Genomic DNA, 14,820 nt, shown 5'->3' with positions numbered 1-14,820 from the left:
GAGGTTCTAGGAGATCGCACGAACTGTAGGTCGGTCATTATTATACTTAGATGCAAGCCAATCTCTAATTGTGCCTCCAGTTATGTAAGGGAGGTAACTCCGTCAGCCTTATCTCCCAGGCAAAAAAAAAATGAAGCCTTTTTAAATTTTCATTCTGAGGAGGCACTTTTTTCTTGTCGTTAATAAGTTGGTTTCGGACCACGTTCGCCCCGTGGGCTCTACATAAACAGTAATGGCATTTCACTCCAATACCACGGAGCACATGTAGTTCATGAAACCATTTCTTACACTCCTCATATGAAAACAACAGTACCCCTCGGTCCTGCATTTCCTACCACAAATCTCGGCTTTCCTCATAAGCACGTATTGACAAATATATGGAGCGGGTCTCATCTTTGTTATATCCATATGAATATCTAGTCAAATTGTTTCCCAATTAACACAGTCGCTGCTAGGCTCAGTGCGACGAAGATCAGTTCTCTATTATTTTGTTCCGGGGAAAGGCACTTAATACTGGGAGAGTGTGGGTTCATCGAGTGGTTCAAGCTGTTTACCGGTTAGCAGGTAATATTCTTTCGCGGCGTCATCGACATTCTTGAACGTTCGAACGGCATGGTTTTCACGCTCGAGTTGATCGTTAATGAAATCGAGTCTCTGCATGCGTTTTTTCGCGTACTCGGTTTGCGCGGCTTGTAATTTCTCCATGGCTATATCGTGCTGTTTTTGCTTCGATTCTACCTCGGCCCATTCGACTCTCGTAATTTCGAGAACAGGTAATTACTCCCGGAAAATGCCAGGGCATTGACTAAAGCCCCGCCGACCATCATAGCGACCGTAGCCATTCTATATATATTTATTTTACTTTAAAATATTTTCCGTTATGATTCCTTGTTTTATGAGGACGTCCTTGGTGGCCATCGCCATCCCTAAATTCATGATTAGCATGGCCATATCCTGCAGGTCGAAATCGAGTTTGATCTTTCAGTTGTTTGAGAACCATTTTGGTTAAACGAGCGTATCCTACAGCTAGACCGGCGACCACGGTTGCTTGGTATGCATCGTTAACGAATGTTTTTCCTTCAAACATTATGTATATAATATAAAATATATTTTAAATTATAACATAATATGGGGGTTGACCTCTAATTGTGGTTGTGGTGTGGGTTTTGGTGCTGGTTGTGGTTTATTATATAACATAAATAATGTTGTCATGGCAGCAGCAGCTGCGCCTGCAATCCACAGAGTATAATATTTTTCGTGGTGCTTAGCTAAACCACCTTTTCTACCGGCAGCGACCCTTTTAGGGTTCTTCTTCTTGGTGACTTGTGTTGGTATTTCCTCCCCCTGCTCCTGTGTTGCAGTCGGAGTCATTTCTTGCTGGGCAGTTGCCATCTTGTATACTATTATTATTATTATTTCCCTGTTTAAAATGGCAATGCTTTGCTGTGATGATCGCTGCCGTCACTGGAGCTCAAAACATACCGTATTTGTGGTACAACACACAGCTGACGGCGCTCAAAGCGTGTTTGATGAACGGATCTTTCTCGAGATCTTCACACAGGTAAAGTCGACGTTCTGGGGGAATGGGAAGGAAGTATGACGCTAAACTGGTGTAGATCTGCGTCATGGTCGACGCTATACTTTTTGTTACCTCGGCCCCAAGCCGGGTTTCGTATCTCGCGTACAGCTTATCAATCTCATCGGGAAGCATTTTCTGAATTTTATCGGGAGTGTGGTCGCCGCCCAAGTACTGTTTGGCTTTGCTGCCGACCGCCAGCGCCACCAGTCTATCTCACTTGTTGTCGCTCTTATCATCCGGCGACACCAACATTTGTTTTCGAGCAGTTCATTGCACTCCATCTTATAATGTAAGAAGTGATTTTTAATTTTAATAATATAATACCCGATGCACACAAAACATAGCGAGATAAAAGTTAAGTTACACACGATGAGGATTTCAAAAGTCGACATTAACTTTAAAGCCATATCAACATTATATAACTGACATGAAAACAACATAACCGAGTGACCAGGAAAGTGCCGATTCCCGGTCATAGTGATCAGGAAGTTGACTGGGGATTCAAAAGTGGTATGCACACTAGCGGAGAGAGATAAGGGCCTGACAAAAGCTTTATCAATGAAATAAAGCTTTACAGAGTCTTTTGTTGGAAGTGATCTCGTACCCCTGTTGTTAATACTACTCTATTTTCCAGCCCCACGATGCCCATTTTGTTTGGCTATTTATCTTGATACCCCCCACAAACACAAACTCTGCAATAAATGCATCACAAACTTCAGGACACAAAATATGTAAGAAACATTTAGTGTGTTTGAGATAGGCAGGGGTCCTGTAGAATCAAACGTAGATATTAAAGTGCATAAAAATGCAATTTGAAACTACAATTGCTTGTTAAAGTGACTCCCCCATGATGTTTACTGAAAGAGCTTGTTATGAAGACACTACCCAACCCCTTTCAGATGACGTAATCATAAGGACATAATTTATTCTGTACATATTTTATACGATATTATCTGAGGACATACCGTTATCCAAGAGGCACCAAATGACAGATTGTTTTTCATTTCTGCAATATTTTCAGAAATATTATACCCCAATATGTTGTGATGACTAGCATAACTCGTTAACCTCATTACCCACATTTGAAATGTTGGATATGGCTTTGCTCATGATTCCTTCTAAATAAAATGGAACCTTTTCAAACAGTGGACATCGAGAATATAGTTAGGCCGACTACTTTCTGACCGACCCTCGTAAACAGAAAAGCAGAGCCAAGAAATGATTTTACCTCTGATATCTGACATGCTTGTTTGTCAGATATCATTGCATTGGAGAAAAAATTCAACATGACCTAAATAACATTTAAAATGAGTGCATCACCAGAACTCAAATGTGATATTTGCTTTGCCACTTAAACAACTCGCCATGTCGCCGTGGGATAATCCTATACGTCAGCATGATTCGTATGTTTTTTTCAAAGAGGACGATTCCGAATGCCTTCTGCTCCCTTCTTGCGTCAACCCGAGATAGTTTACTAGCACCTCGACAAAGAAACAACAACAACAAAAAATAGGCGATGGGGCGGCAATTCTTACTTTAGGTCAACGCGTGCAGTGTAAGCGGATCACTACTGACGACTGTTATCAGTGATAAAAAAACTGTTCATGAATGGCCCGGTCTCGGGTCGATAACAGGGTTTGATAGCGAAAGTAGAACTTTGAACACATTGTAGCATGGTTGGGAGCCCCAAGTACAAATCTTGGTAGATATCCAAATAACAGAAATGATTTTACAGTTACAATAGTTCAACAGTCTTGTTCACTCACTCCGACACATCCACTAATTCTCACACTGACTGCCTGTCTGACTGATCCTCTCCTACTTACCTCACTGTGCAGGGTTGTCGAGACTTTTCTGTCACGTGATTTCCAGGAAAGCGAAGCCTGAGGTAAAGGGGAATAACTATAACATTTTGTAGGGCTTGTTTGACTTATTTCCGCCACAAACAGATTCTATTGATGTTATCCAAACATCTGAGGCATGCAATTTGAAAATAACATATAGAATTGCAGTTCGTCTAATGAACCACAGATTGTAACACCTTAAAATTTATGACACTCCCATTCTTCAGATCTAGAAGATTTTTCACCCACATACATACATACATAAACTCACTGGCGAAAGAAACGAAACGTCACCAAAATGATATTTTTTATCTTTTATCGTACAAAAGGCGCTTTGTTTTTCCCTCGATCACTGGATGTCAATCTCAACGGCAAATCGTTTTGTCAATCTCAACTCCCTTGGGAGCATACAACTCTTGCAGCCACTAGGCGCACCGAGTTAGTGTGGCATTCCCATCCTTACGAGGTACCCATTCACAGCTGAGTGGACTGGGACACATAGTCACAGAAATTTGTCCACGTTTACTGCACGTTGCTGTACCGGCAACTGGGTGTTTGCACGTATTCATGTGGCCACCATCTGGTCATATACCAACGAATTCGTGGGTTCTTTTAAGTGCACAGGGTTGTGTACTGTACACTACGTGTTGTGACAACACTGAAAGAGTCTGCACACAAAGTTAACACAAAGCTTTTTACAACCGGTCACAGGTGGGCTCGATCCCGTCATCTCGATGTGTACACAAACTAAACATTAAAATTTCTGTGACTGTTTCGTCCTAAATGATTGTAAAGATCATTTGAGCTGGATACATCTGTTTCTTTTTTCGCTTTATTCTCTATGGCAGGCTATATTTCTCTACATCAGGATCTAGGAACACCTGCAGGTGAGCGTCCAAAAGTGGCTGTCTTATCAGCCAATCTACTTGAAAGCTTCTGATGTACTCCTTACTTACCAGTCAACGAACCACGCGCATATTTTTATACAGTATTTCCTTTATAAACACCATAACATCAATATTTGCTTTGTGCGAATGCTCGTAAAAATTGAAAATTTAATAGAAGAAGATTTGAAGATGATTTTACTAAACTTTTAAGAAACACGTATCGACGTGATGCTAAGAACTTATAACTATTAAGTGATAAATCTGATCCCATAATAGCAACATTTCCGTGACATAAACGAAACATATAAGCTTTGTTTGTTGGTTTGTTTGTTTTTTAACGCCTCACTCAGCAATATGTGAAAGTCTTGGCCAGGCAATCCAGTGGTTGACATCAAGAGCACTTATTAATTGTGATACGATGACATGTACCAAGTCTGCAAGCCTGACCCATCCATCCAGTTGGTCACCTTATTATAAATCTCCTGCATCTCCTCGGTTTAAGGCTATAATTGGTCAGGGACACTACGATACGTGTCACTGACTATAGATTAAGCCGATTTTAGCAATATTCCAGCAATATCACGGCGGGGGACACCAGAAATGGGCTTCACACATTGTATCCAAGTGGGTAATCGAACCCGGGTCTTTGTCATGACGAGCGAACGCTTAATCATTTGATTTTCCAACCACCTCGCTTAAATATTATATTATGCGAGGATTCTGTGTCACGGTAAGAACTACTTAATATGCAACAGTTTGAAAGATGAGAAGAAATGAACACAGGCGCAAATTTATAAATGCTTATTTACAAATGATATAAAAAATTAATTTTGAATAACTGGAAATAAGAACAATTCGTTTAGGAGGACGAAATCATCGCCCCATATCAGGAATTTAAAAACTAGATTACGTGAACAACAAAAATATAAAGTGGATTAAACTTGGAAGTATAGCATATCTTCTATCACAGTTCGCAGATGATACAGCACTTACATCAGACGGATCAGAGAAATCCCTCTATGCAGTTTTGAGTACTTTAGAACTATTTGCCCGTTTTTCAGGTTTAAAAGTCAACGTAGATAAACTAAACTAATATGGATAGGCTCCAAAAAGAGATCCCGATATAAGATATGTAAAGAATGGAATTTTGACTGGTCACAAACAGACTTCACGCTCTTGGGAATTCATTTCGATATTGATCTTGATAATATGGTTGAAATAAACTACAACGAAAAACTAGCTCAGATTGAAAGGCAAATGAACATTTGGTCAGCTCGTACCTTAACCCGGTACGGAAGAAATACTGTTCTTAAATCACTTCTACTACCAAAGCTTAACCACCTATTCTCATCTCTACCAAATCCGAAAAAATGTGTCATTGAAAGACTTTTAAAAATGTGTTTTAATTTCATATGGAAAAACCAACCTGATAGTGAGTGAGTTTAGTTTTACGCCGCTTTTAGCAATATTCCAGATATATCACGGCGGGGGACACCAGAAATGGGCTTTACATATTGTACCCATGTGGGGAATCGAACTCGGGTCTTCGGCGTGACGAACGACCGCTTTAACCACTACGCTACCCCACCGCCCAACAAACCTGATAAGATTAAAAGAGATGTAATGATGTTAAACCCAGAGCATGGGGGGGATAAAAACTCCAAATATTAGAAAAATTATATCTTCACAAAAACTAAAATAGATAAATAGAATAAGCGGTCATGACCTCACATGGACGTTTCTCATCACCAGTTTAAAATCAGGACTCAATCTTTACTGACGGATAGTTACTATATACAAAATGAAATAATTCCCTCTTCAACGAACTCCTTTTGGAAAGACATACCTTTAGAATGGTCGAACTTTATATCCATGTGTAAAAGAGAAATTGTAAATGAAGAAAACATACAATGCCAATCTTTATGGAATAACGACAATATCAGAATTGATAGTCATCCCTTTCTGTATCTTGAGTGGTACAAAAAAGGTGTCGTTTTTGTAAATGATTTACTACATGAAGAAGGCAGACTGTTCACATATAAAGAATTTTCCAATACGTTTTCAATAAAAACCAATTTCTTAACGTATGAATCAGTGAAAAAGGCAATTATAACATATGCTCGAACACTGAATATAAAGCAATTTAAAAAGAAATTAAGCGAACCAATTTATCCCTTTAATGTCTCAAAAATTGACACCATAATTGGGAGTAAAAAATTATACGCCTCCCTCTTGAACTCAAAATTTGTTCGGTTGCCAAGTTTTTCAAAATGGAAAAGAGTTCTAGAGAGTAATTTTACTGAAAATGACTGGAATCTTTTTAACATCATTGCAAATAAATGTTCGCGAAGCATAGACTTGAAATGGTTGCAATATAGAATTATCCACAATATCCCCCCAACATTACAACTACTTTATAAAATTGGATGCACATCCTCACCAATATGGCCATTTTGTGAACAAGAAAGAGAAACTATCAATCATACGTTATGGGAATGTGAATTTGTTTTTAAATTATGGAAATAAATAGAATCATGCATGGTTGAACTACAGTTACAAGTGGAACTTACAAATAAAATCGTTATATTAGGATTGAAAGGATTAAACAATAATCCGATTAATGAAATAATTTCAGTAGTCAAACATTATATCTACAGATGCAGCATAAATGGTTTCAAACCAAAGTTTAATATTTAAAAAATGAAATTGTCCGTCACCATGATATGTCACGATATCAGCGGGAACTGAGCAATTATTTTTTTCAATATTGGTCAACATTACATCTATTACTTGGAAGATAATCCAGCCAATTATACTTTTTCAGCCAACTGTACATTTTCATACATGTATACATATACCATTGTATAATTATGAAACTTATCTATACATGTTTGCCTGTACATGAAATATGGGAAATAAAAATAAATAAATAAATACGTCATCAATCAACTGCGAAATAAGCATGCCATACCATGCGCTGTTTAGAAATGTGTACATACCGCGCATTATTGAAACTATAAACCAGCGTTTTTCGGGTTTTATAGGGGTCAATCGTTGGCAATTTCGTGATATTATTGGTATCTCTGACACGGCTAAGGTATAATGTTTTGGCTGCTAAAATTTATTGATTAGCACAGACCTTCGTATGTTTAGGATCGAATCTCAGCCAAACTTGTAACCTTAAAATCGTAAACGGTGAACTCTTTCTAAACAATCACACTGTTTCATCCTATATCGCAAATCAAACTCGTGACCTTCCAGTGGTATCTGACCGAGAGAAGCGAGGTCAGATACCATAGGAAGGACACGAGTTTCGTATAATTCGTATGTAATGAGACCTCATGTAGTATTCTCTATTTATTACCTACGAGGGCGAACATATCGGGGTTCATATTTTTCTTGCGATGCCCTAGGGCAAAATATCACATTGTCATGGTGACGTGACGTCATGAACAAGGCTATGACGTCACGTTTCTTCTGTGACGTGGCGTTCTACATGCGACGACGGCGGGTAGCCAGCCTGTGTTTGAAGTAGATTTGGTTTTATTTTCCTCAATTTGACGACGTCGGTAATAAACAGAATATTATATTCGTGCCCATATCATACTATGTTTACGACACGAGTGCCTAAATATCGGTTATTCATTTATTTCTGTTCATACTCATGTCGTCAGAAGCCAATTGTATGGCGTTGTTTTGATTAGATGAAAGAATACATTTGTAATATTTAATCATCCATTAAAACTTTTAAAACAATGTACATTTGTTAGTGTATATGAAACCAACATGCAGTTTGGCAACAAACTTTTGTAAGTAAACTCATATCGTTGTTCATCCTTCCTCCAGAATGTGATGTACCAGCACAGTACAAGACAACAGAGGGTCAAAACTGCAATGTTTCAACATTTCAAGTACAACAAGACTTCGACATAGCGAAGGTACACAGCATCTAAATCTTACCCAGTGAGATAGCAGATTCTGCAAGACCACTTTATCAAATCGTTAACTGACACAATCCGAAGCTAGCAAAGCAACTACACCCACTGTTGACATATTACCCGCCTATGTATATACCCATTGTTAAAAATAGCGTCCCAAACTTGAAGGAAGGCCTGCCTGGAAAACATTATGTTACGGATTATGACGTCATTTCATCTGTGGAGGACACCGTCAAGGGGAAGCCCTTTACACTAGTGTGATCCAAAACTCCGTTGTCATTGTCAGAAGTGTGTGGACTGCATTACTGTAAAGATATTGTGCACCCCAAACCATTTACCACACTCCCTGATTGTTAGGCTCAAAGCTTTTATCAACCCGTCGAACATCATTAACTGGAAGTGAATTTTGGTGAGATATGTAACATTTGAAAGAACATTCACAATTTCATTATATTTAATCATTTTCCTAAGGAGGTATTTCTACTTAAATGCAATGTGACTGAAATTGAAGGTTATATGTAACGTGCTTGTGTTGAATACTCCCTTTTTCCCCATGCAATATAGTTGATAAGGTTGTTGTATTATATGGTGGCGGTTTGTAAATAATCAAGGCTGGACAATCCAGTGATCAACAACATAAACATCGTTTTACGATGACGCGTGTCCACCAAGCCACGTCCACCCTATCCCGTTTGTCGCCTTTTACGACAATGATGAGTTACTGAAGATCAATTCTAACTCTGACCTTCACGGGTCTTATTGTGTCTAAATATGTCTAACACTGTGGTTTGTATTGCTGACAGTACTCCGGGAGCTGGTATGAAATGGAATGGTTGGCCCAGTCGTATATCCCTCCGTCAGAACTCTTCCAAGACTATCAACACGAGTACATTGCAGGAAGCGATGGGAAGGTGTCTGCGTTCATCAGAGGAAGGTATGGATAATGGAACACTGGAGGTGCTGCAATGAATATGGAATGTTTCCTCTAGCATGAATACACGTCTTGGTCATCCAAAACTGTGTTCCACAGGAGATACTGCTTGTGTGAGATCAAATATCCACGAGGAGATGTTATTTGACAGTAGATTTTGTACAACGCTCTGACAATGCTATGACTTGATGACGTCACAATGCTATGACATAGCAACAATGCAAGTCTAATGACAGTGCCGTGTTCAGAGATGTACATTTTTCATTGAAAACTAATGAAGAGTGATTTTGGATGATAAATAGAATCTCACCCTCGTGTCTTCTGATATCAAATTTATCAACACTCGTAGATAAAAGTAAAAATATCCTCGGCAAGCCTCGGATATTTGAAACTTTATCAACTCGTGTTGATATTATTGATATCAGAAGACAATTGTGAGATTCTCTATTTATCATCCCAAGCTGTGTTCCAATGGAGATATTGCTTGTGTGAGATCAAACGATATCCCCTAGGAGATATCATGTTGACAGTAGACTTTGTACTATGCCCTGGCGTCATAAATTACATGCGTCACAATGCTATGACGTAAAAAACACGATGACGTCACAATGCTATGACACGCTGCACTGCACGTTTAATGGCACGTTAGTTGTTCATTTTCATTGAAAACTAATGAAGATTAATTGATTTTTTATGATAAATAGAATCTCACCCTCGTGTCATCTGGTATCAAATATATCATCACTCTTTGATAAAAGTAAAAATCCTCGGCAAGCTTCGGATATTTGTAACTTTATCAACCCGTGTTGATATAATTGATATCAAAAGACACTCTGGTGAGAATTTCTATATACTGGACTTAATACAACACTTACCTTGGGGAACGATTCTCTTGTATAAATCGAGACCAGATTCAATTATCGCTCTCTTTTTCAGGAACAAGCAAGGATGTTTCTACAGGGAGGCCATTATGGAACCATTAGAAACTCCGGGGAAGTTTACACTCAAAGTAAAAGACAGCAATGGTGGGGTGAATATTGCGTTATGAACACGTATCAACATACTCCTATGACAATTTACGGCATGAAGAGGGAGTCATATATAATTATGTGAACAATAAAATGACCTAATGACATGTAGGATGAGTTATTCGGAACTAAATATTGCGCCTAAATAAGCTGTAGACAAGCAGAAAACTCCCTACGCTTTCAGGAAAGATGTTTCTTATACCTTCTTCTTTCCTTGTAAAACAATGTCATCCTTTATGAACTAGTTATGTCAAGTACGTAGCTGGACCTTGAATTTCGAAGCTCTCTTAGCGCTAAGATCGTCGTAAGTTAATGTTAATGTATGGCACTTACGACTATCTTAGCGATCAGAGAGCTTCGAAAATCTGGGCCCTGTATATGAAAACAACCAGCACTACCCCAAGTCAGACCAGCAAACCTGACCTTCATCCTCATGGTATATTGCATATATTGCTGGTGTTGTCATTTCAGACCAATATCCCTACTGGGTGGTGGACACAGACTACAGCGGCTTTGCCGTCATGTATGGATGTTTGGAGGTGAACAACAGCCAGTGTGTATCTGCTAGATCAACCGTGTGGAGCCGCCGCCAGACTCTGGCTCCAAGGCTACAGTCCCGTTCCAATACCGTCGTACAAATGTTGTGTGTGAACCCTGCAGCATTCCTACTGACGTCACATAAAAATGGTAACATTTCAATGTCAAACACTTCACCAAACTCACTCACTCACTTGGTATTTGGCTCTACTTGAAGCGATCGTTACAATGATCTGTGGGTCCACGGGTATGTCGGAGCACAAGAATTATTTTTAAAATTTGAACTGTACCTCGTTAACCACAAAGTACTTTTATACTGAAACCACGAATAAAGTTATTCTTGATTCCAGATATCACATTAGAATGTGTGAAAGTCCATTTCAAGTTCAAAACCATTAATGTGGAACCACTCAAACATGCGTCAGGGAGATGTCTGATTTGAATTTGAATTTTATTTAACGGAAGAGAATTATGACTGGCATAATAATGTCTAAAATAACTGTGTGAATATCAGTTAGTTCTTTCCTTCAGAAGAACTATTGTTTTAAAACACGTGCACTTTTTCAGCCTGCCCCCCATACTTCGGACAGTCCACCTGTGAACCTGGTACGTAATGTATTTTAAGGATTATGATTTGATAGATACATTGGAAGTGATTACATCTCATTAGATTGGCTAATAAAATATCTTGCGTTTTTGTTCACATAACTAAACACAGGCAATGCCACTAACGTGTTGAAAACTCTCTGATAACAGGCTGTACGATGCCACAGACTTCATATTGTTTTTTACAGTTATTTCTTGTAATGCTTGAAGTTATTACTGTTGACCTTTTTCTTGATCAGAATAGATTTTAATACAAAAAATCCTTAATGGATAACGTATAATTTGGAACAATTGTGAACAGACATTTTTTAAATATTAGTTCTTCATTAGTTTCGTCACGTTGTGCACTTCCCGTGAAGATCCGGGCTAGAATTGATCTTCAGTAACCCATGCTTGTCTTAAGAGACCACTAACTGGATCGGGTGGTCAGGCTCGCTGACATGGTTGACACATGCCATCGTATCCCAACTGCGTAGACCAATGCTCATGCTGTTGATCCCTGGATTGTCTGGTCCAGACTCGATTATTTACAGCCCGCCGCCACATAGCTAAAACTAAAACTAAACTCATTCACTCATGCTGTGCACATTGTGCAGGATGTATATAGCATGGGGTCCAGACATTATTAGTTACACGGTGTTTTGACAGGGTGTACGAACTGTAAGACCCTTGTAAATTCCGTATTTCCTGAGGTGCAGACCTTAAGATCACTTTATTTAGCTTATCTTTGAAAACCAACATTTAATCTTCTGCAGAATGAGACGCAAAACGTTTGGCCATGATTTATCGTTAACGATCATAAAGGGAGATAACTCGTGATGGCTCAGTTTATGATAAAAATGATTTTTATACTGTGATTTATGTAGACGTTCTTACATGTAAGGAGGGCGTAGGGATATCCTAGTGGTTAAAGCGTTCGTTTACGCCGAAGACCCGATTCCCCATATAGGTACAATGTGTGAAGTCCATTTCTGGTGTCCCCCGCTGTGATATTGCTTGACTATAGCTAAAAGCCAAACTCACTCTAACATGTAAGCGTCCAAATGAGGAGTTTCTGGACCAACGAGGTTTCAGTGTATTTCTATTCGTGGTCGAAGTCCAGTATGCTTCCTGTAATGTATCTTTACAGTTTCAGACAAGGGAGAATCCTGTGCTGCCAACATCTATCTGCTGGTTTCTACAATGGCCACTATGTTCTTCATCAACTGGAGGCGAATTTAGCCTATAGTTATACTCAAAGACATTTTCGTGCTCAAAATGGAAATTTTGAATGTCACTTATGAAGTTCAGAAAGCTGCTGTGCAATGAGAAGCAAGTTCAGAGAGAAAGAGAGAGTGAAATGATTTTATAGCACTTGGTTCAATGTATTCAATTTTTGTCATTTACATGTTGGCTGTCATGTGCTATAAATTATATCGGAACATAAAATATATGATTGTAAACGAAGAAAGCCTATGCACGAACATCTATGTGCCTAAAACCTAACGCCCAAGTACGTAGTTTGCACATGGAGTAGCGCCTCACACGTGCATGCGTGTCAGTCCTGATTCCTGTCATAAATTCAGATTGACTTAAACAATTCATTGTCTGTGTATAAACTAGCATGCCTCTTCGTCTGACTGAAGGTTTGACGGTTCCTAGAGGTATGGAGCACTAGCTATCAACTGCTATGTAATTAGGCATGATTGCCACATGTACTGATATTTGCAGTCATTTCTTAATAAAGAATCGGTTTGATTAACCTACTATCCTATGACAGTTCCTGTTGTTAATATAAAGTGTCCATATATCTCAATCTTCTGCCCGCTGTGAAAATAGGATGCCCCGATATGCTAAACAAGTACACCGGTACACAGGTCACCTTCTTCTTTCTTTATAATAATGTATTTAAGAAAAGGTTTTCCAAGCAAAGCAATTGAATCCACATCAGATACTAGCCACATAAAGAAACTGTGCATTGTCAAAATATTATCCCAGTTGATAAGTACGATAACAATGTCAAAGGTACATATAAACTTTAATGGAGGGATCATGAGACCATAACAAGTCTGGAGAATTTCAATTGAAAAGTCAATCACAATGACGTCACGAGTCCACAAGCGGGACAGTGGTCAAACGACCATGTCACAAGCTCAATAACGGGTATGTCCACCATCGGCATTGAGAACAGCAGTGTATCGACGACGCATAGAGCCTATCAAACGTGCAAGGAAGGCTTGTGGGATGTCACGCCAGATTCTCTCAAGTTCTGTAGCAAGGTCAAGGACGTTATCTGGCGGATGAGGAAGACGGCGTAGACGTCGATCCATCTCGTCCCACACATGCTCTATCAGGCAGAGAGCCGGTGAATTTGCAGGCCAAGGCAGTAAGTCAACGTTGTGGTGTTGCAAGAAATCCATAGCAACCCTTGCCGTATGAGGGCGGGCATTGTCCTGTTGGAAGGTTAACCCAGGGCCATGACGTTGCATTGCCACAGGTCGAAGAATCTGATCCCTGTAGCCCACACCAGTTAAGTTGCCCCTGAACAATCACCAAAGGAGTTCTTTGGCGTGCTGTTATTCCACCCCAAATCATCACGGAACCACCACCAAAGCGATTCCTCTCCAAGACACAAGCCTGTGCATAACGTTCTCCCACGCGTCTATAGGTACGTTGACATCCATCACTATGGGAAATGTTAAACCTGGACTCATCTATAAAAACAACATTTCTCCACTAAAACAAGGGTCTGCGGACATGATTTCGGCACCACATTCGGCGAGCTTGTCGATGACGTTGTGTCAGGATAGGCCGTATGGCGGGACGTTGTGGTCTGATCCTGTGATGACGTAAACGTTGTCGAACTGTGTTGGGGTGGATACGGCGAAGTTCTGGGATGGTTCGGGCAGTCATCACTGCAGTCTGAAACCTGTGGCGAAGATGGGTCACCCTTATCCATCTGTCCTGTCTTGGCGTTGTTACACGTGGACGTCCAGAACGTGGCCGATCGATGACGTCATTTGTGATTCTGGTAGCGTCTCACCAGTGCAGAAATGGTGTTCCGGTGGCAGTGGAAATGTGCAGCCACTTGTCGTTGAGACATTCCCCCACGGACTATCCCTATGGCCTCATGACGTTGTGCAGACGTGAGCCTTGGCATGCTATGCGTTGCAATAGCCGTTTAATTGTTTGAATGATCGCAAGGACAGGGGTTGAGCTTTCCAAAGTGACAGTATTGTGTGGCATTCATTTGCTCTGTTTCTCTTTCCCGGAATGCACGTGCAACAACGTATTGCACGTCTCAAGGACGAACCCACTGACGTCACGGAACGTGGCACGTGCATGCATGTTGGATACATGTCACTAATCTCTAAGTTTAAATCCTTATGTGTCTACACAGGTTTGATAAATTTAGATTTTAAATTTTTGTAAGCACGGTTTCTTTATGTGCCTAGTATATATTAGTTTAGAGACTAATAACAACAATCTGA

General features: G+C 39.8%; 2 protein-coding genes across 4 annotated transcripts in view; one reads left to right on the top strand and one right to left on the bottom strand.

Annotated features, from left to right (window-relative positions):
• The window catches only part of LOC124275739 (interferon-induced protein 44-like), a 28,851-nt gene extending 25,378 nt beyond the window's left edge, over positions 1 to 3,473 (bottom strand). For 2 of the 3 annotated variants that reach the window (XM_046711389.1, XM_046711388.1), the window contains exon 1: positions 3,115 to 3,136. The gene's annotated coding sequence lies outside the window, so the exon portion shown is untranslated. Of the gene's footprint in view, positions 1 to 3,114; positions 3,137 to 3,405 lie in introns of those variants that run through there. The other variant, XM_046711387.1, reaches the window with a different exon arrangement.
• A 6,646-nt stretch (positions 3,474 to 10,119) lies between these two features.
• On the top strand, positions 10,120 to 12,901 carry LOC124275743. The gene is made up of 4 exons (XM_046711396.1): positions 10,120 to 10,204; positions 10,679 to 10,894; positions 11,312 to 11,350; positions 12,480 to 12,901. The coding sequence occupies exons 1-4, from the start codon at positions 10,150 to 10,152 to the stop codon at positions 12,569 to 12,571; spliced, it is 402 nt and encodes a 133-aa protein (XP_046567352.1). The 5' UTR covers positions 10,120 to 10,149; the 3' UTR covers positions 12,572 to 12,901.
• The last annotated feature ends 1,919 nt before the right edge of the window (positions 12,902 to 14,820 follow it).

This window comes from Haliotis rubra, unplaced genomic scaffold, assembly GCF_003918875.1.
Source record: "Haliotis rubra isolate DU_JTF1 unplaced genomic scaffold, ASM391887v1 Scf202, whole genome shotgun sequence".
NCBI classification, from domain to species: Eukaryota; Metazoa; Mollusca; class Gastropoda; order Lepetellida; family Haliotidae; genus Haliotis; species Haliotis rubra.
Note: the sequence above shows the minus strand (reverse complement) of the source record. Positions and strands in the feature narration are given on the sequence as shown.

Bases quoted from the DNA above. Each gene is read 5' to 3' on its own strand.
- LOC124275743 (XM_046711396.1), top strand. From the start codon at position 10,150: ATGGAACCATTAGAAACTCCGGGGAAGTTTACACTCAAAGTAAAAGAC. The intron at 10,205-10,678 runs GTGGGGTGAATA...TTGTCATTTCAG, and splicing joins CAAAGTAAAAGACAGCAATG to ACCAATATCCCTACTGGGTG. The intron at 11,351-12,479 runs GTACGTAATGTA...GTATCTTTACAG, and splicing joins ACAGTCCACCTGTGAACCTG to TTTCAGACAAGGGAGAATCC.